The 22603-nt window shown below is 42.7% G+C and overlaps 1 protein-coding gene across 2 annotated transcripts; it reads left to right on the top strand.

Moving 5' to 3' along the window:
* Positions 1–7310: 7310 nt before the first annotated feature.
* On the top strand, positions 7311–22049 carry LOC122130689 (ubiquitin-protein ligase E3A-like). 2 transcript variants are annotated; one of them, XM_042705416.1, is made up of 12 exons: positions 7311–7718; positions 9398–9442; positions 10479–10786; positions 11844–12658; positions 13664–14095; positions 15072–15216; positions 15527–15732; positions 16162–16326; positions 16883–17038; positions 17157–17233; positions 17563–17706; positions 19547–22049. In XM_042705416.1, exons 1-12 carry the CDS (start codon positions 7642–7644, stop codon positions 19665–19667), a joined length of 2691 nt encoding a protein of 896 aa, XP_042561350.1. In that variant the 5' UTR covers positions 7311–7641; the 3' UTR covers positions 19668–22049. The 2 variants fall into 2 exon arrangements, with proteins under 2 accessions (XP_042561350.1, XP_042561351.1); XM_042705417.1 differs by having other exon boundaries at positions 7660–7718; positions 9398–9451.
* The last annotated feature ends 554 nt before the right edge of the window (positions 22050–22603 follow it).

The following is a 22603-nucleotide window of genomic DNA, read 5'->3' on the forward strand; positions in this document are numbered from 1 at the left end:
GGGGTGCGTTCAGTGACTGTGTGAGCAGTGTTTCGATATGTGAACAGGAACCGAGCAAGCCGTAGATGGGGTGACACAGACTGTGCTTCCAGTCGCGTCCAGGCTTTCTTGAAAGTCTGTACCGCTCGTTCCGCTGCTCCGTTAGACGCAGGATGGTAAGGTGGTGAGAACATGGCGTACTCCGTTATTCTTGAGAAACTGCTCAAACTCCGTCGATGTAAAGGGAGGGCCATTGTCTGACACGAGCACCTTTGGCAGACCATATGACGCAAAGAGGTTCCTGAGAAGATTTGCAGTCTTCTCTGCTGTTGTTAGTTGTGTAGGCAGGACTTCTAGCCATTTGGAATAGACATCTACTACCACCAGGTAGTGCTGCTTGTTGATTTCAGCGAAGTCCACATGTATCCTTTCCCACGGTGTTGTAGCCCATGACCAAGGATGAAGAGGTGCTGCAGCAGGTCTGTTCAGTGTAGTCTCACACGCTGCACACTGACTCACGTGATTCTCTATCTCTTGATCTAGTGCAGGCCACCACAGGAAACTTCTGGCTAATGCCTTCATCCGTGTCATTCCTGGATGTCCCTCATGCACATCTGACAGAAGACGCTGCCTGAACTTCGGCGGTATAATTACCCTTGACCCCCAAAGAATACATCCCTGGTCTGTAGACAACTGGTCCTTCCTCAAGTAAAATGGCTTGAGCTCTGGATTGGGCACAAACTTTGGCCATCCTGACAATGTCAGATCCAGGACCTTAGAGAGGATTGGGTCAAGTCTAGTCTCTTCTGCTATGTCTTTGGCAGACACGGGCAACTGCTCAACATGGGACACACAGAAGGCTTCATTCTCATCTGTGCTTTCATCAGCGTCATGCTTGCATGGAAGACGTGACAACGCATCTGCATTGGCGTGGTCACTGGAACGTCTATACTGGATGTCATAGTCATATGCCAGTAGGATTAAGGCCCAGCGTTGCATGCGGAGTGCAGCAAGAGTTGGAACTGCTGATTTGGGGCCTAATATGGTCAAAAGTGGCTTGTGGTCGGTCAAAAGCACAAACTTCCTTCCATACAGGTACTTATGGAATTTCTTGACACCGAATATTATGCTCAATGCTTCTTTTTCAATTTGAGCATAATTTCGCTCACTTGATGAAAGAGTCCTTGATGCAAAAGCAATTGGTTGCTCTTCACCAGAGGGTAGCACATGCGAAATTACTGCACCAACACCATATGGACTGGCGTCACATGCTAGCCTAAGAGGCTTCTCTGGGTCATAGTGTGCAAGACACTTACTGTTCAGGAGATGCTGTTTGCAGGCTTTGAATGCGTCTTCACATTTCTCTGACCATGTCCATGGTGTGTCTGTGTGTAGCAGCTGGTGAAGTGGATGCAGTAATGTAGATACATTTGCCAAGAACTTTCCATAATAATTAAGCAATCCCAGGAATGATCTTAGCTCTGTAACATTCTGTGGAGCTGGTGCGTTTACTATGGCTTCTACCTTGCTTGCTGTTGGGTGAAGTCCTTGTGCATCAATTCTGTATCTGAGGTACTCCACTGAATCTTGTAAGAATGCACACTTTGATTTCTTGATCCTTATTCCATGCTTTTCCAGTCTTTTCATGACTTCATCCAATATTGCTAAATGTCTTTCTTTTGTAGGCGCTGAGACAAGGATGTCATCCATAAAGCACACTACATTCTCCATTCCATGAAGGATTTGGTCCATTGTGTGTTGGAACACTGCCGGAGCTGTGGAGACACCGTAGGCCAGACGGTGGTATCTGAAGAGGCCTTTGTGTGTGTGTATCGTCAGATACTGCTCTGATTCTGGATCAAGCTGCAATTGTTGATAAGCGAAGGACAGGTCAAGTTTACTGAAAACTATTCCGCCAGCCAGAGTAGCAAATAAGTCCTCAGCGTTTGGTAGAGGATATTCCTCTGGGAGTATGCATCTATTCACAGTCACTTTGTAGTCACCGCACAATCTCACAGTCTTGTCTTTCTTTGGTACTACGACGATAGGTGCAGCCCAATCACTCCTTTCCACTTGTGTAATGATTCCGTTCTTCTGTAAGCGCTCAAGTTCTTTTTCCACTGCTTCCCTCAACGCATAAGGTACTGGTCGTGACTTGTGGAAGATTGGTTTGGCACTGCTCTGCACTCTAATCTTTGCTCTGAAGTCTTTAATCTTCCCATATCCATCCTTGAACAAGTCTTTGTGCTTTTCAAGCATGTCTTGCAGTGTGAGTGGTTCAGTTCTCTGAAGGCTGAAGATCTTGCCCCAGTTCAGCTTTATCTTCTGCAGCCAATTTCTTCCCAGCAATGGCGGTTTACTGCCTTTAACCACCACAAGTGGCAATTTCCACTCTTGTTCCCCATACTTCACCGGCACCAGGACCTTCCCCAGCACAGGTATGATATCTCCTGTGTATGAAGACAGGTGAATGGCAGCTGGTTTTAGTGGGCAATTCTTCAGTTGCTCCTGATAAAGGGACTCTGGAATCAAAGATACTGAAGCACCCGTATCCACTTGCATTTTCACTGGTTTCCCAGATAACTCCATGCTGACAAAAATGCCGTCTTTCTTTCCTTGTGCAGTGTATACTGTAAACAATTCCAGCTCATCGTCATCACCATCTTCTGAGTCATCCGTTTCCCTGGTTGCTATGACCATTTGCGCTTTGTCCCTCTGTCTTATTTTCTTGCAGACTCTTTTCAAATGTCCAACCTTCCCGCATCCATGGCATGTTTCAGTGCGGTAGTGGCATTCAGTTGGTTGATGGTTATCTTTGCCACATCGATAGCACTGCCATTTCTCTGAAACCCGTTGTTTTCCTCTAGAATCATCCTGCCGGTCGTAACGTGAACTTTGACCTTTCATGTGATTTCGTCTTTCACTTGAAGTATTGAAGACTTTGTTAACTGCACCTTTTGGTTTCTCAGCATGTTCTCTCAATTCTTTTGTGTCCTTGTAGGCCAATTCTAGAGCAAGTGTAATTTCACAGGCCTTTTGGAAAGTGAGTTCTTTTTCAGAGAGTAGCCTTTTGTGATACCGCTCCCCTAAGAGGCCACATACAAACTTATCCCTGAGTGCATCATTGAGAAATTGTCCAAAGTCACAAGTGCTCGCTAGTTTCTTCAGTGCAAGGATATATTCAGAGACTGATTCATCTTGCTTTTGCTGTCGTTTGTAGAATCTGAAGCGTTCCGCTATCAAGATAGGCTTCGGCTTGAAATGCAGTGACATGGCTTTCGTGAGGCTATCGTAAGTCTCCTCACTGACTTTTTTCGGTGCAACCAAATTTTTTAGTAATCCATATTCAGTCGGACCCAAAACACTCACGAATACATCAGCATTCTTCCCTGCATCAATGTCATTTGCAGACAGCCATCTTTCAAACCTTTCCAAATATGAATCAAAATCTTCTTTCTTACTGTCAAATTCCGGAACCTTTCCGATATATGCCATTTCTGCAGTTGTAGTCTTATTTGAATGTCTCTGCAACTTTATAATTCCCCCTCTTTCAAGAAATCCTTCAGTTGACTTCCCTTTCAGTTAATCTCCGTTTTTCTTTGTCAATTTAAACCACTTCCTGTTTGTCTTGAACACAATTTTCCCTTTTTGTTACAGTCACTCACCACAGGAGGGCGCTCTTGCGCTTTCAAATGTTGTGCCTTGCTTAGCATCGAAAACTATTTCAGCAGCTAGCATTTACGGTTTCTTCCGAACCAGAAAACATGGGAAATCTTGCATTTAGGAGAAGTTATACTCATCAAACACCTTTAGTTTTCATCACTGATGTGGATTCACTTTGTTACCTCGTCGCCACTGTAATATTTGTAGGTGAAGGAAGGGCACACGGAGACAGAGAGAAGATACGTCTGTTGCCGTTTACTTATAACTCGAATGCCGGTATACAGATAGTGAAGTGGCTCATACAGATACCGTAATTACCGTAATACTATGGCCAACATTACCGTAGTATATGTGAACTACTACAATTATATGGAGAACTGATTTGACAAAAACAAACTTCTCTTGGTTGTTTGAAAACCAACAGCTCCATATTCAGTTAGCACACACCAAAGCCTGTGAGCCGTTTCCCCTCTGAGCTGTCAGTCTGTCTTTTTTTTCTCCCATCCTCAATCTCGCTTCCCTTGTGTTGTTATCATCTGGATGTGAATCATACCCTAACATATTCTTTCTGAAATCAGTGCCCAATAAATTCATAATCACTTCACTCCAGTGTTCCCCTCTCCCTGATGGCATGGACAGTCCGTCCAGTATGTTCGCAGTTGGAAGACAGGAGCAAACTGCCAGGTTCCTGTTCAAAGATGCAGTCAGTTCCACGGCCCATGAGATTGTCGGGAGAAGTGAAGGGAGATTTTGCCTCAGAGCAAACTCTCTCTGAGAATATTTTTCTCAACATGTTATTTTCTTTTACATGCTGTGTTCTGTGTCTTATATGTGTGCAGAGCTGTTATTGTGTGAAGCTTGTTATGAGTTCATGCAGTGTTGTATAGTTGTATAGCAGTGTTGTATAGTAATACACTGCACAACATTATAAAAAACAAATTCAATTGATATTTCATCAAGTAGCCTATGTGAAACAGTGGTATGATTCAGTTACAATTGGAAAATGTGATGACATAAAGTAGGCCAATGTGTTCAGATATCCCATTCTACCCTATGTGGACAAAGAATGTCAGTACATTCTCGTAGATTTTCATACACCCTGATGAGTGCTTCGTGTGAGTACATGTGCTACACCTGATTGAGTCACATGCCGTATAATATCAAGGAGACATGGAGACATAATTCTCCAGTTTTCCTTTCTTGCCTATCCAGTGTTTGGCAGTTTTTGCTTCAGAAGCACAGATATTACCTGTAGTGTAAAAATATCTACTAGGCAGCTCTTTGCACATGCATAATGCAGTCATTTCGGTATAAAAAGAGTTTTTCTTAGCCCATCCTTTTCTATAGATGGGGTGGTACCCTCAGTGGGCACAGCAAAACAGATCTGGCATCCAAAAAGGGGCAAGATCCCTTACAGAGATGCTGTTTGGGACTGGGTCCACTGTCCACAATGAGATGGTAATTTGCCTCCACTTTGTGCATTCATTTTGTACATCAGGACGCCTCTCATTTGGCATAATGAACATTTAGCCCACCTGAGCATGTCACCTGAGATCCAAGTGATGTCAAGTATTACATGCATAATCCACATGATCTGAATCATCTACTGATGTCTCGTAACCTAAAAGAGCTCACATTTTCGAAAACAGCTCACCAGTGATACATTTCCATGCTGCAAATGAGAATGGATCATTCACACATATATGAAGGTAGGCTGTTTGTCTGTGAGAGACTCGGTGACAATGCCATAACAGGAGGGCTGTGGTACATTCCGAGCTCGGTTCCTGAAGCGCACTGGGGTCCTGGCGTCCTCCCCTGCTCCCCCCCTGCTCGTCTCTTATCTCACTGGAGACACACACAAAACTGGGGCCCGATCCAGGGATGACAATTAGAGAAGAGAACTGATACCCTGCCCTGAAAAAAGTGTGTCAAGTTAAACCTACTACTTGGCATGAAGAGCCACATGTGGGGTTTATGTGTTAAATTGTATAAATAAATAAAAACCGAACAAAACTCAAACCATGGGGAATGAAGCAAAGTTGATAAATTAGTATCTTGCATGGTTTTATCATGGAAAAACCATTACACCTACTCAACATTACTGTTAGTTCAGACTTATACCTTTGACCACATAATGTATCATCAGTCAGTAATTGTCTACAAATGAATGGTTCAGAATCAGCCATTGTACAGCCTCAGGAAATGCAGCATTATAGTATGGATTTTTGTTTTGTTTTTTCAAGACAAAAGGTTAAGTATGCCCATGCCAGTTCATATTCTTTGCTATGTGATTTCTGTTTAGGCTGTTGTAGCGACATGGCTTTGTGCCCTTTATAAACAAATAATTAATCCTCAAGGTCCTGTTTGTGCGATGTAGGTCACTTGCCCTGTCCACGTCTGCAAACGGTCCCCCTGCCAACACTTTATGATTGATTCTGGTACACAGCTTCCAATTTATAAAGACAAAGCATACTGCTGAAACAGATACTTCTGTCTTCACTTTGCTTTACCTGATTCAGCGATTTAAGCTGCTTATATTTTACCACGTGAAATGAGCATAGATGCCTGGACTGCAGGTATTATAACATCTCTTGCTATGACATGACGTGTTTTTAACACAAAGGTGTGTTTCAATATGAATTTCCAAAGTACCTGTACTCACAGATGTATGCCAACATTTGCAACACAGGAGAGGTAGATGTCTCTTTTATTCAGTTGCCTCTGCCCTTTCAGAGATGGGTCCCCAGGGACGCAACACTATGCCAGCTGAACTGGTCTCACAGACTGGAGCACAAGGCCAGGGCGTTCAGCATCAGTTTCACCAGTTCACACCAAAGGCAGATTTGGCCACTATATTGCGCTCTCTTTCCAGGGAACACACTACGATTATAGTCTACCGTCCCTGTCGTCTCTAAAAAAAAATCCCTTTCCAGGTTCCACTTTCTATAGTGCACAGTGAATAGAATGGATGTGTTTACTGGTTAACATTCAAACTATGTGAAAGGTATTATAAATGTCTGGAGACAGCATTCCTTTTCCTTTTTTCTATCTCTGTGGGTCCCCCCCTGGAAAGAGCTCTCTCATTTTTGAATTTTGGGCTTTCACTATACGACATGCTTAACATTCTATTCTTTTGTTGTTTATTTTTTATTTTGATTATCTACTTTTTTGTAATCACTTGTTTGCATCATTGGTTTGTATTGACTGAGCTTCATTTCACTGGCAGCTCTGACATCTGGTGGTCATATAAAGCAAGTGCATATTCACATTTTTTTTATTTTTTACAAGGTTACAGTGACTACAATGACTAATAAAGCCTACAGATTGAACTTTCCAGACTATTCAAAGTATTCTCCCCCATTTAGACCACTTTAAGAATGTTTTTATTTAATAATACTACAGGGCATCCAACGATTAGCCACCAAGGTCCAAATACATGGCACGATCCCCATATGCATGATATAGCCTGCTATTATATAGAACAATCCGTTATCTTTTACTGTTGCTATCCTTTACACGATTCCATATTTTTTCATTAATTTTTACTTACCAGGAACAAAATACAAGCTCAAACATAGCGTAATACTATTTGATGTGACGTCTGCATAAAAGTTAATTGCTCCAACTTGAACGTTTTCCAAACCTGAAGGGCCCCAAAAAGCTTTGCATGCATGCACTGCAAGAAGAAATTCCCCGCTGCTGATGCAAGGCATGATTTTGAACAAAACAGTCTTGCAGTAACATTGCATGCTGGGATGTCTCCCCCGGTATTCGATGTGTCTTGTGGAAGTCAAGATGGCAGAAGATAGTAATATCAGAACAGAGAGTGAAACAGGCCTTAAATGAAGTTACCAAGCCCTGCGAGTGCATCTGATACCATCGTTTAAGACCAGTTGCAGCAGCAAACATTGATTTTGTCCGATTGCATCCAATCTGTGGCGGGATTGCAAATTCTGACACAAACACAGGCGCACAAACAACTGAGGGATCAAGTCTCGTATGAATTCCGAAGAGAAGGAGGACTGTGAGTGTGCGCCACCACAGGCCGAATCCAACCCCACAGGAGGATACGACAGGTCGGCATGAGCTTTAAGAGAGAGCGGTGGCTGGCGGGGAAAACTTATGTTATCTTAGCCAAGGTTATCTTACAGGAGAGGAGGGAACACCAGTTAACTTTTAGGAAATGGTCAGGTTGATCTTGTGGATCTTAGTGGTATGATTGGGTTTCTAGGCTGATGTTGCATTATACTGAATTGTTAAGTTACGTTATTTTATTACACCACCACTGGTCAGACTAGCTCAAACGTGTTAGCTTGCCAATATGTACCGATTGCTAAGGGCCTATACGGAAACGTAGGTTGCTAGCATAGCTTCTTAGCACAACCGTAAGTTTGTATACATTTGACAGGGTAGATGATATTGAACTTACCACAGATATGAGAAGCGAACGTCACAGTGTTTCTATTAATTACATGTATATAGCAATGTCGTCACTATCAGTCAGGGGACGCCAATTCGGCTAGACACTTAGTGCGACTTGTAGCATTAAATATTGCATTAGGTTGCATTAACTGCATTCTGTTTTCCCATAAACTCATCGTCAATCACAAACAGCTTTCAGTATCGCATGCTAGCCAGCTCGCTAACGTATGCAGTAGCTAGCTGGCTATCTACGGCAGCCTGAATTAAGAAAATAATTAGTTTGAGAACATTTATGTGTTAGTTACGTGGCCTGGAATATTTGTTTTGCGTGCAGACTGAACAACCGACAAGCTGCCGGTCAGTTGGCTAGCAAGTTTAATGATATCCAATTTAATGTTATTGTGTTTAATTTCCAGCGATAGAAAACTACCGATAGACTGTAAGCCAACAGCGTTACCGCCTCCAACAGTCCAGAAGTCATCAGTGGGACGAACAAGTTGAAATAATAACTTTAATTGCTAGCTACATGAACTGGGTTATTCACCTTTCCATATATTAAATTCTTCTGCAAACTGGCCCATCGACTGGTCTGCCTGGCTGGCTTGTCGTTATGTGTTTCAGTGTAATTGAACATTAGATAGCATTAGCTAGCCCGGTTAGCTACTTAGCTAACGTTATCAAGCTAATGCTGTTGTTCAGGGTACGATAGTTGGCTCTCGAGCACAGCTAGCTAATAATCAAATAAAGTGTTACAATTTATGTATCATTGAGGATACATTGATATCGTTTGTCTAGCAGACAGTTGACACTATTCTGTTATTATACTTAACGACATGTCAATCTGTCATGCAGACCCCCTCTAGCTAAAGCAGTCATTTTTTAAGTATTTAGGTTTGCTAGATGGATAGCATTAGCTAGCTACCTGCAAGCAACTGCCTGTGTGTCGTTAGCCGATTATGTTAGCGAGCATAGCCAGCATAGCTAGCTGTCAAGAGGTTCCCTGAAATTGCTGTATCATAGCGAGGTAGCTAACATTAGCTGGGTAGGCTAGCCAGGTTCAAATCAACGATTGTCGTTTTTAAGCATTGTTATTTCCATGAACTGTGAATTCAGCGCATTTGGTCCATCGGCGTCTTCTATCTCACCCTCTCTTACGCGATAATGTGGTGTGTTGTGACTGTTCCTACTATGCACGCATAAGAAACTTTAGGTTTCTGACACTATGAAGACACCTGAAGTTGTAAGCTAGCTACTGCGATGCTCCAACCCATAATGTAAAGCAGTATTAAGTCGTAAACAGAATCTAATGTTGCATTTTAAATCTTCTCACTAGATTACAAGAGGAGTCCACCTTTGAAAACGCTGAAGCAAGCCGAATGTAAGTTATGTTAGTAACTTTTAACTTTCTTTCATGCAAATATGAGCTTGGGCCGTACTCTAGTTTTGAAAGTCCAAGCAGTGTTGGCAACATTGAGTGTTGTTTTCTTGCTTTTTTCTTTGGTGACCTTTTTTAATGTCTGTGTATGAAACCAGCTTCATTACATGCATATACACATTTTTGAATAAACAGTCAGTAAAACTGTAAGAATGTCTGAAAGATTCTATGCCAATTCTTAATGCAGTCTGAATCTTATTAACTGTAGAAATAAGAAAAAAATATCATGGCTTAGGTCAAAGTCAGTGTGTGTGTGAGGGAGTGAATCTCTTATGATGCTCACTGTAAAACAAGACTGTGCTGAAATGCTTCTCACACCAATGTCCACGGTTTGGGTTTAGCGTTGCAAACTGAGGCCTCCTGCTGCCTTTCTTTCCTGTTTGTATGCACTTGGTTCCTCTTCTCTGTCTGTGGCTCTAGTGACTACTTTTCTCAAGAGAAGAGGTGCATTATTGTTTTCTCACACGCTTTTAAAGCAGTATGCTAATTACAGGCCATTGATTTCAATTGTGCCTGTAGTAAGCTGCAGTGTTTTTGTGGTGCAAGGAAGTGTGATTCCTGACAGTTTTTAATCAAATGTGGTGTGATTTTAAAGGGGATTAAGTGGGGGAGGAAGCATCACTTGGATACTTTGCTAACTTTATTAAATAACATGCAGGTGAACTGTAACTGATCAAAGTAATGTTTTAGGTACAATAGCATGCATGATCATTTTGTAAAGTTTGCACTTTGTGAATGCCTTTCAGTCAGCATTGAAAACAAATTTTTGGTTTTGTCGTTGGTAACCCCAACATTACAGTTGGCAGCATTCAGAGTAAATTTCATGCACTTTCCTGTTGACTATTTTGGAAGAATCTTATTTTGTCAGTGTATGGTTTGCTTTTGGTGTTCAATGACCACGAGTAGGTGTCAGCTGTCTGTCATAGGATTCCTCTTCCGTGGAATAACCAAACACTTGGTCCCACTCTTCTTGTCACAGGAAGCGAGCAGCCGCCAAGCATCTCATTGAACGCTACTACCACCAGTTAACTGAGGGTTGCGGAAACGAGTCATGCAGCAATGACTGCTGTGCCTCCTGTCCGAGCTCCCACCGCCTGGACAACAATGCAGCGGCCGTCAAGGCCCTGGAGCTCTACAAGGTCAACGCCAAGCTGTGCGACCCCCACCCCTCCAAGAAGGGCACCAGCTCTGCATACCTGGAGAACAGCTCCATCAACAGGGGTGGCCACCACAACTTGGCCTGTGGCAACCGCAAGATGAACCACTCAGTTCGGGAGGATTTCAAAGGTGAGGGCAGCAAAAACAAAAAAGCCTTTAGCGTGATTTTAGGCTTGTGGGCCTGGTTTTTGTTTAAACTTTCTCTGCTAGAAGGTGGTCTGGTGAAGCTGCCTACTCTTTCCAATTTCAGTTCCAATTTTTTTGTGTCAGATATTCAAGCTCTTTCTTAAAGAAAACGCCCTGGTAAAACATTATCTCTCGTCTCTTTGTTTGAAACAGACAAAAAAGTACTGCACTGAGGGTTTTGTTACATAATGAGCCCCTCAGGTTTAGCATCAGTCCTAACATTTTCTTGTTATTGTTTTGTTGGGAGCTGGACTGGGTTTCCGTGGTGCTAGAACCTTCTAGTGAACAGCGCAGCAAATAAACCATGTTGTACCCAAGGTGCATTCTCAGCCTTTGTGTTGGGCCAGGCCACGCCCCCTCTGGATTCTTTGTGAATGTCACAAGCTATAAACTATTTTTGAATCTGCGTCTGTCTTTCCAACTGGTGTTGAAAAAGGCGTGTCTGTGTGTCTGCCTGTCCCATACTCTTGTGCCCTGTAGTACTGAAATATCTGTTTTGCTAACTGAAGCATATGTATTTTTCATGTTCAATTTTTATCTGGCAAACAGTCATATGCTTCAGTGTGGATCTGCGCCAGATGTAGCCATCTCCCCATAAATGTGCTTTGCCATTCTGAATTACCCATTTATCACACCTTTGAGTCCCTGAGAGGCCATTATATAGGGTCTATTATTACTTGAAGGGAGGAACATAAGGCACACACAAGAAGGCAGCTTCTCTGTTTAGCTCCCCTCTCTCATATCCTCAACCGCAAAAGGTACTCCAGTTTTCTTCCTGAACCTGAAATTGCAATGTCTAGATATGAGTTCTGTGATTCTTAAATATTCAGTTGGACCCAAAGGGCTGGATTAGCTGAAGCAGGTACATTAGGGCTATAACAAAATGCCATGCGGGTAAAGTTGCAAGTGGAAGGTTGGCCATTGGCCAGTAGAGCCACACTGAAAATAACTTCACTACGTCCAGCCATCTCTATCTCTCTCTCTCTCTCTCTCGTTCCAGACGTGAACTTCCTGACGGAAGAGAAGGTCTATGAGATCCTGGATATCTGCAGTGAGAAAGAAGACTACTCCCCACTCATCCGCGTCATCGGCCGTGTCTTCTCGAGCGCCGACGGCCTGGTCCAGAGCTTCCGCCACTCCAAGCAGCACACCAAGGAAGAGCTGAAGTCACTGCAGCCCAAAGACGAGGACAAGGACGAGGACGAGAAGGAGGCGGCTGCCTGCTCGGACTCCGCCATGGAGGAGGGCGGCACAGACCTGGAGGCCTCCTCATCGTCGCGGTCGGGCGAAGGGGGTGACGGGCAGAAGCTGGGTCCAGACGAGGTTTCGGTGGACATCGAGGCTGTGCGGCGAGTCTACGGGCGCCTCTTGTCCAACGACAAAGTGGAGGCGGCCTTTCTGAATGCGCTGGTTTACCTGTCGCCCAACGTAGAGTGCGACCTCACATACCACAATGTCTACTCGCGTGACCCCAACTACCTGAACCTCTTTGTTATCGTCATGGAGAACGGCAACCTGCACAGCCCAGAGTACCTGGAGATCGCGCTGCCACAGTTCTGCAAGGCCATGAGTAAGCTCCCGCTCCCAGCACAGGCCAAGCTAGCCCGGCTGTGGGCACGCTACCCAGCTGACCACATCCGGCGCATGATGGAGACCTTCCAGCAGCTCATCACCTACAAGGTCATCAGCAACGAGTTCAACAGCCGCAACCTGGTCAACGACGACGATGCCGTGGTGGCCTCCGCCAAGTGCTTGAAGATTGTCTACTTTGCAAACGTGCTAGGAGGTGACATAGACACGGAACACAACGAGGAGGTAACAGCACAGGGGTCTGAAACAGGCCCACCACCTCAGTCCTGTATGTGAAGGAGAGATAGGGTGTTGGAGTTGTTTCAGTTAATGTGTCGTGAACAAAGTAGCCTTATTGCATCAGAATAGTGGGTCTGGGTATGTAAGATAGTGCAAGCCCACAGGCAGATCTTGAGGAGCTCTTGGATTAAATAAGGGAATTGCAATAATTCAGAATGGGTCAAATAAATCAAGTTTATGAAAAAAGAGAGAAAAAACAGAGGATGCATACTTTCAACCAAGATTGGAATGCTGATTGAACACAAAAATACTTTCTTAATTTCCGTATGCCACCCTATCACTCTGCATGTAGTGTGGCATTAGGCTATAGGCTACATTTTATAATTTTCAGACATTATCCTAAACCTAATCAGTTATTTGATAAGGTGTTTAGGTATGCAGTTATGTCTTTTTATGCAAATAATCAGCTTCTCTTTCAGTTCAAAGCAAATACTGACAGTTTGTAGCATATGTGCTGGTTTGACTAGTGTTTTCAAGTATATTTTTATTATTGCAGGAAGTCATACATCAGGGTTCCCTAGTACCTCATTTTTCACTCTGTTAAATATAGCTCAGTACCACACTTTTTTGTGACTTAGATTTAGACTCAATTGAGCTGTCTGTCCACCTTTCTGTCTGATATTCTTGGCCTGTAATGAACCTTCTTTCGTTAATGTTGTGTGATTGAAAGAGGATGGGAAGCCACGGCTAGAATTGAGTAAACTCCCCAGCTGTCATTCTTTACCTGCAATGATTTTTCATCCATTCATGTGTGTGTTGTCGAAAGTAGGTTGGAACTTGCTTTGTTTGTCCATCTCTGTTATTCTATTGCCATGAACTGTACTGTATTGCTGAAGTAGGTTGTAGCTTTTAGAACTGAGTATTCTCTCACCTCGTACCTCTTGTAATTATTTCCCCTGATTTAAAATCCCTGTCTTCATCTGTCCATGTCTTGTGTTGCCGTTGCTACAGGATGACGAGGAGCCCATGCCGGAGTCGAGCGAGCTGACTCTGCAGGAGCTGCTGGGCGAGGAGCGGCGCAACAAGAAGGGCCCGCGCGTGGACCCACTGGAGACGGAGCTGGGCGCACGCGCCACCGACTGCCGCCGGCCGCTCGTCCCCTTCGATGAGTTCATTAACGAGCCGCTCAACGACGTGCTGGAGATGGACAAGGACTACACCTTTTTCAAGGTGGAGACGGAGAACAAGTTCTCCTTCATGACGTGTCCATTCATCCTCAACCCCGTCACCAAGAACCTGGGTCTGTACTACGACAACCGCATCCGCATGTACAGTGAGCGGCGCATCACTGTGCTCTACAGCCTGGTCCAGGGGCAGCAGCTCAACCCCTACCTCCGGTTAAAAGTGCGGCGAGACCACATCATCGACGACGCGCTGGTCAGAGTAAGTGTCTCCCCCAGCCCCCCGCCAGCCATGGAGATGTGCATCAGCATGGGTTAATTTAATTGGTTCAATGGGGATGATGCACCAGCATGGGTTAATTGAATTGGTTCAATGGGGATGATGCACCAGCATGGGTTAATTTCACTGGTTTATGCAATAAGTATTTTATTATAGATCCGTGGCTATTTTGGGAGATGTCACATTAGTGTGTCATAGTTGGTTATGCTCATATACATGACCAACAACATAACAAACTGACATAGAAATCATCTGGGAGTGGCACTCCTTGTTGGAGAGGTTGTCTAGTTTGTGTGTTTGTTTGTAAATGCCGCGAGAAGGACCAACATCAGGGGCGGAACCCGTATGCTTAGAGAGGGATTCTCCTGACTAAGACGTATCCTGGCGTCCACCAAGATTGCGACAGGACAGGTTTGAGTCATCATAGTTGCTTACAGCTGCGGCAGTCGCACAGAATAGAATCTGAACGACACCACTACCTTCTTGGCAAATTGCTTGTTGCATGTGGGTTAAACTTTTTTTTATGTTTTTTTTTTTTTTTTTTAAAGTTTTTATGCTAGGTGACCACCGCTCTAAGGTGAACACTGAGGCAGAGTTGCAGCACACAAATAGAAGCATCTCTCAAACTTCAAAGGGAATGTCAAATGAGAGCTTTGCCATTGATCTAGAGACTGCATACAGGGATTTGTCCACACTTGGATATGGTGTAATAGAATACCTGCGCCATTATGATTGACATAGTTAAATATGTTGTGTCCATAATGATTAAGTTATGACTTTCAAAGTGTGTATTTCAAGAAGCTTGTCTTGAGGATAAGGTCTCCTAAGTCTCTGCTTTGCATTTGGTGATGCGAGTGTTTGTTTTGGGCATCATTCAGATGCTCATTCGTTAGATTAAGATTCAGATTTGCCAGGCCCCTCTGACCTTCAGCTTTTGATGCCTTCTCTTCCTCCGCAGCTTGAGATGATTGCCATGGAGAATCCTGCAGACTTGAAGAAGCAGCTGTATGTGGAGTTTGAAGGAGAGCAAGGTGTCGACGAGGGGGGGGTGTCCAAAGAGTTCTTCCAGCTGGTGGTGGAGGAGATCTTCAACCCAGATATCGGTAGAAACTCCAATCTCTTTATTCCATTTCCTGATGTGAGGCCAGATAGAGATTTATTTATAGACGTTAATCAAAGGTGTCCACAAATGTAAAAACTTAAATTTCCAAAAACCTTAAGTGATGAGCGATCAAATTATATAAAATCGAATGACACAGGACCTCATCATATTGATGATAACATGTGATCAACATGTGATCAATTTTACAGCATTTATATATAAATTGCATTTATTTATTTATTTTTGTAAAGCATGGCAGTATTATCTCTGTGTCTGGGGACTTGGGACTTAACAACTGTGGATTCATACAGGAATGTTCGCGTATGACGAAAGCACAAGGCTTTTTTGGTTCAACCCGTCGTCATTTGAAAATGAGGGCCAGTTCACCCTTATCGGCATCGTCCTGGGCCTAGCCATCTACAACAACTGCATCCTGGACGTTCACTTCCCCATGGTGGTCTACAGGAAGCTCATGGGAAAGAAAGGGACTTTCCGGGATCTGGCAGATTCACATCCGGTACATGCCTCTCCCAAATTGAAGTGAAGTTATAAAATGTGCAGATTGTCTGTGTTTTTATCCAGCCAGAGGGTCTTGAAAAAAATGAGCCACCCTGACCATCAAACACATGGTGCACCTTGCATAAATTACCTTTGCTTCAACATGCAAGAATATATACAGAGGACACAATTGTTTTGATCCGTGGCATTAGAATATATAAAAAAAATGAACCTTTATTTGCACCACTTGTATTTGTGGTGTTTTCAGCGGCACATGCTGTTTAAGTAGCAGGTAAGACTTATATAGTGGAGTGATGGCATGGAGTGATATTACCAAATCTGGTCTGTCACTGGTTATCCCTCTGTCTCTTATAATGTTTTGTGAATGTACAGGGGAGAGAAGTGGACTGGCCTGAATGTTTGCGGTGTTCTGTGTTCTGTGTTCCAGGTTCTGTCTCAGAGTTTGAAAGAGCTGATGGAGTATGATGGCTCCGTCGAGGAGGACATGATGATCACCTTCCAGATATCCCAGACAGACCTTTTCGGAAACAACCTCATGTACGACTTACGAGAAAATGGTGACAAGATCCCTGTTACCAACAGCAACAGAAAAGTAATTATATTGATTTGTTTCATTTGAGCTCTTATTGAAGGACCTGTTTTGAAAGATTGATGCCCTAGTCATGGCCTAATAGCATGTCACCTGGGCCTAGTGCTTTCTTCCTGCGCTATGTTGTTTGTGCGCTGTGCTGTGATCCTGATTTTTTCCTGTCTGTGCACTACTTCATTCATAACATAGCTAGCCAACAGGGGGTCACCTGAGGCACTTAGTAAACCATGTGCTCATTCAGCTAGAGGACAAGTGCACTGATTAGCTAGTTAGCTAAACTACCATTAACTATATCTAGTCTATTTACCACCAATAATTATACCATTAATATGGTTGTATGCATGTCTGTGACATGCTAATCTAATGGCTAACATAGACAGCTTATTTCCCTGTAGTGGTAGCAGTGCTTGTTTAGCTTTCTGATTTCATGTGCAGATCAGCTCACTCACCACCTTGGATCTTTATGCTGGCTGTTTTTTTTTTTAACAACCCACTGTATAAAATCTTGCCGGAAGAGATGTATAACGTTGGCACCTTTTCCCTCTCGCTCTGTGTGAAGGACTTTGTGGCCCAGTATGCAGAGTACATGCTGAACAAGAGTGTGGAGAAGCAGTTCAAAGCCTTCAGGAGAGGTTTCCACATGGTGACCAACGAGTCACCCCTAAAGTATTTGTTTCGGCCCGAGGAGATTGAGCTCCTCATCTGTGGAAGCCGAGTAAGTTAAGGGACACACAGGGTGCATTACATCATTTCCTTTATATACATAAATCATAGATGTGTGTTTGTTTGTTTGTTCTTTATAACATTTTGTATTACCCCTGTTTCGTACCCAGCAAAACCTAGACTTTCAAGCACTTGAAGAGACCACAGAGTACGACGGAGGCTATAGTAGAGATTGCCGAATTATTAGGTAAGTAGCCTGTCTGTGTTTATAGTGAAGGTGGTAATTTAACCTGGTTTACATGGTCTGAGGACTTGCCATATCTGCAAAGGTAGAAAAAATCAGTCCCTCTAGGATTTAGCAATCTTGCATTTTCAAAAATACACGCAAATTCAAGGATTTCTTGCAACTGCAATTGCAGGTTGCAATGTTCTCTTATTATCAGCATATTTCTGCCAAAAAATTCTGCATTAGTTGCGATTTGGAAATTATTCAACAGCAATTTTTGAGAATTCACATAGGTCAAACTCTTTTCAAACTCACTCTAGATCAAACTCTTTTGGTAACTTCCTTTGCAGAGACTTCTGGGAAACGTTGCACTCCTTCAGCGAGGAGCAGAAGAGGCTATTTCTGCAGTTCACAACGGGCACAGACAGAGCACCTGTAGGAGGGCTGGGCAAACTCAAGATGATCATCGCCAAGAACGGACCTGACACCGACAGGTAAGAAACACCTGGGCCCTCATGTACAAAGACTTGCGTAGAATTCATATTAAAACAGAGTGTACGCACAAAGCTGGAAAGCTGCATATGGACAAAAAAGATGCATGAAATGTGAATGAAATAAAAATGCGTGCACGCAAGTTTCTACGTACCTTTTCTTTGTCATCCCGATCAATGAGAAACTGAGCCCACATGCACGAGCCCCTCACTCCACCCTCTCTCCCCCCTCAATTACACTCATTATAATATGTGAATGAACATCAATAGGGCAAGGCTACCCCCATGTTCAGATTGAGACAAAATGAGACAAAAATTCAGCGAATGGAAGGTGGAAGCGCTTTTAAAGCCGTAAAGGCAAGAAAACTAATTTTATTTGACAGTTTGTCATCTGCCATTGATAACAAAAGACAGCAGTTGGAATGAAAGCGTGTGGTAGTGGCTATAAATGCAGTGGGTTCAGAGAACCACTCGTAATCTTTGGTCAGGCTTTGGTAAGGCTTTGGTAGGTTCTGCTTTAGTCAAATTCTACGTCCGACGATGCCTTTATGTGTGTGCAGTCAATCTCACCGATTACTTTGGGGAAAACTCCTCTCACTGAAAATTGCACTTAAATGTTAGCCTGGCCAGCTGACATATGGCTGATCCTGTCCCATCCTGATTGGTCTACTAGTTCCCTCTGGAATGCCGCTGTTCCAAGAAGCCCAGTGTAGTAAGCACTGTTACAGGAATGGGCAATTGTGTGACCCCTCAGCATTCCACTCTAAAGCCGGACTCAATTCAGCACCGGATAGCTCTTGGAAATCTGACACAGTTGATAGAGCCTGTCATTATCATGGGCCAAAAAATTGCTGCTGTCTCTAAATACATGTTCCCTTTTAATTCTGTCATTGGCAATATCCTCTAATTAGCATGAAGCTGCCATTGATATTAGACTTATTGCCTCCTTCTCTCCTCCCTCACTTTCCCTGTGACATTGCAGTCAATGCGGAGACATGTGGCTTTCGTGGAACTCAGCACAGAATTTCACTTCACGTTTTTTTTGGTGCGTCTGCAACATTTGTACCTGAGGCCCCTGGTCTCCTGGGGATGTTGTGAGGCTGTGAATGTGGTTCCTAATGACTAACCAAAGTCCTATCGAATTTGTTGGAATTGAAGGCAGGGTCTGAGATTCTGGTAAAAGGTTGTTAATATTTGAACTCAACAGCCATTCAAGTTACACCCCTCCTTTCCGTGCTCCTAAAGTAATGTGTTGATCGTTTTTCTGGATTTGTTTTTGACTCGGTCCGAGCCGCTATGTTTGTTGCCAATTTACAGTACCACGATTGTGTACAAACACCAGTGTTTTTGACAGACTGCACCTTTTAAACTATAAAGTATAAACGCTAACATAGACTTTGGACATGAGAACATGCCTGTATTGCTTCTGATTGCCTAATTAACTCTAAATAGTAAAATTATTGTGTACTATTAAGCACAGTTCATTGAAATCCTAGAAAAGTCATGGAATTTTAAAATCCCATTTCCCAGGCCTTGGAAACTCATGAAATTCAGTAAATTGTCTTGCAAGTTTTGGAAAAGCCATGCAATCTGTTGTATGTAGGTTTTAATACATTAATTTTAAATATATATATATATATATATATATTTCAATAAAAAAATAAATGTTTTGTACTTTTCCATGTAAAATATTTTGTTTCCTGAAGTGTGATACTGTTTTGAACTAGCCTCTGGGAACCCTCTGGGTAGTTGTTTCACAGTGGAAAATACTACAGACAGAAAAGTGAGGTTTTGTTTGTTTGTATGTGTGTTTTCAGTGCTTTACTCTCCCTCATGTCTGCAGGTTACCCACGTCCCACACCTGCTTCAACGTGCTGCTCCTGCCTGAGTACACAACCACGGAGAAGCTGCGAGACAGACTGCTGAAAGCCATCACTTACGCCAAAGGCTTCGGCATGCTCTGAGCCTTCCCCGCTCAAGCAAACAACCACGGACTCCTTTTCACACACACACACACACACACACGCACGCACTCTCACACACACACACACACACACACATTCACACATCTCTAGTCCCTATCTTACATAAAAATAAACTGAAACAACAAAAATGAGGAAGTGATTCACGTTACGAGTTGAAGACAAGGAAATGAAAACAAGATAAACCGGGGGAAAAAACAAAGCAAAACACAATAAAATGAAAAGAAAACTGAGAAATCCAAAATGGCGCATAAAGTTAGTGTGCTCTAGTTGTCCTTTTGTTTCCTCCCATCCCCACCCCGTCTACATTTTTTTTTTTTCATTTTATTTTCAACTACCAGCGTCTGGCTCAGTGGAGTAGTAGACCGATAGCATATGATCAAATTCCACACACACCCAACCCAGCTGCTCCCTCAGTCATCTTTGTGTGAAAGTGTTACATGCCTCATATGTACAGAACATTTTCCTCCTTACTATTTATTTTAAGGTTTAAACTGCCTTTTTTTTTTTTTTCTTCCCCCCCCCCCCTCAATAGGAATGAAATGAGGCCTAATGCTTATTTAAAACAGATATGGTAGAAACAGAAAAAAGTGTCTGAAAAATGGGCAACAGTGCTGTATGTAACACATATAAGTAGAGGAAAGGAAGTTTAATTTCTTTGCTGCATGCAGTCCCAGTTACTCCTTTTCTACTTGTTTGTCTATGGGCAGTGGGAGAGGAGTTTCACCACCCAGATTCCCATCGACCTCTCTGTCCAAACCTTCCATCCATCCCTCCATTTTAATTTAATTTTTCCGTTTTCATCTGTGCCCACATGTATCGTGTCATTGTAAGGGGCTGTACATTACATGCATTTCATTCTCATTCAAACGTCAACAGTGGGAAGAGGAAAACGCAACACAAAGCAAAGATGTGTCTGGGGACACATTTCGTCGAAGAAGATCCATTTTTCTACAGAAGAAAAACAAAAGCGTTCGAAAGCACCAAGGAGTTGGACTTAATTTCTCGACCGAGATTGTGTAAGTGCACTTAGACATTTTTCGAATGTTTTTGTCAAAGCGTCCAGTTTCCACCCATTTCTTTTTTTCTTTTTTTCTTTTTTTTTTGAAGCACCACACTGATGTCTAAATCGTAAGCCCATAGTTTATTTCACATGGTTTTCCAAAACATGTTTATATTGAAATAAAATTAATGATTTTTATATCTAGCCATTAATTTGTTACATTCATTCTGTTTTTGCCAAATGAAGGGAGTATTCATGCAGTAAGGTGTTAAAATTGTCAATGTTGAGATGCTTTGGACTCTGATCTAGAATAAATTTAGTCTCCCATTACTGAACATTTAACATGGCACTTGTATTTTCTTTTCATTTTTGTATAATTTTTTTTATAAAGCTAACTGAAATGTTCCCTTGTTGTCAACAGTAAATTATGTATGGAATGGGACTATACTTAACAATAACTGGTGACTTTGTCTATTCGAATAATCTGTTTGAATGCCAGTCTGTGCAGCAGCGTAATGTGGTAGCATCCGACAGTAGTAGTATTTATAGTTTGATTTTTAAGACAGCTATTATGATGGTCTCTTGTACACATAAGCCCCACTATCAGCTAGGTTTAAACAACCCACATTCTTGTGTTTTTTTTTTTTTTTTAAGTGTTATCTAAAATATATGTAACAGTTTTGCCAAGGCAGCCCACTTCAATTGCAGAAGCTGCCCGACTAAACCATGATGGTAACTATAGCAATATAGCTTTTAAAACCTTAAAACCTGCATACTGCATGGAATATAACAAAGCTTTGAAAAATTGAACGTGCAACCAATTCAGGAACAGCTGTAAAGAATGACTTTTTTTTTTTTTAAACTAGTTCTTCGAGCCTTTACCAGGTGAACCACTAAGATAAAAGATACAAATGAAGAGCCCAACTCTGCATGTCAGGAACCAGCCTGTCAGTTCGCCACGTAAGCATTCTGAGCCACTGCACTCATGTTTGCTCCTTCCTGTTTTGGGGTTGTTTGTTTGTTTGTTTGTTTTGTCTTGTCCCTTTTTGTTTTGTCTGGAGTACCTCTTTCATTTTGAACTGCTGGTGACGATGCTGCTACTGCTGCTCCCCCTACCCCTCCCCCCCCTCCTATCTCCCCCCCCACAAGGACTCTAGAGCCATGCAAGAAAAATTGAGGTTGCATTCTCAAATGGAAGCCATTCCTTGTTGTAGATTTGTTTTGACAGACCGTCGCTCCTCTAAAAATTATAAAAACACAAACAAAAAGGTTGATATTAAGGAGGGAGACGAAAAGTATCACGTGGTGTGAAAAACCTAATGCTAAATAAAAGTGACTGCTTTTTTCCATCTTGTATTTAATGGCGAGTACATTCTGGTTTTGACTATCACACCCTCATGGATCAGTTTCAGTGTCTAATGTCTAGTGTCCTTCTCAGTTAACCATTAAAAAAAGGCTTGTCAGAGGTTTTGAATATTACCAGTAGAATTATATCATCTAAAATGGACTAGCTATCAATACAGTATTTTCGCTGTTGTCGCTATTAACTCTGGTGTTTGTACACAGTCCTGGCTCTGTAAATGGGAAGCAAACATAGTGGCTCAGACCGAGCCGTAAACAAGCCTAGTCGATCAACATGGTGCTTGAGGAGCACACAAGGGAAGGGTGTCATTTTATTGGCTGTTGAGCTCAAATGTCAACAACCTTTCGCAAATCAGAAACAGGAACTGCATCTGTAAGTCTTGCAGATTCAGAATTTCTCTTCATAGCAGACATGTCCAATGGCCCTGAAGCAAAGTGTCCCCTACCTGTGTCTTCAGAAATCATGCTTCACAAGTATCCTCCTAAACTGGCAATAGTCATGATAGCTTAACTCGGTAGCAACGATGGCTTAACTGAAGTTATTCATTTTATA

The sequence above is a fragment of the Clupea harengus genome, unplaced genomic scaffold, assembly GCF_900700415.2.
Source record: "Clupea harengus unplaced genomic scaffold, Ch_v2.0.2, whole genome shotgun sequence".
Lineage (NCBI taxonomy): Eukaryota > Metazoa > Chordata > Actinopteri > Clupeiformes > Clupeidae > Clupea > Clupea harengus.

Coding starts and splice junctions, on each gene's coding strand:
- LOC122130689 (XM_042705416.1), top strand. CDS start 7,642: ATGAATTCCGAAGAGAAGGAGGACTGTGAGTGTGCGCCACCACAGGCC. Junction 15,733..16,161: donor ATCTGGCAGATTCACATCCG/GTACATGCCTCT, acceptor TCTGTGTTCCAG/GTTCTGTCTCAGAGTTTGAA. Junction 17,039..17,156: donor TCCTCATCTGTGGAAGCCGA/GTAAGTTAAGGG, acceptor TTTCGTACCCAG/CAAAACCTAGACTTTCAAGC.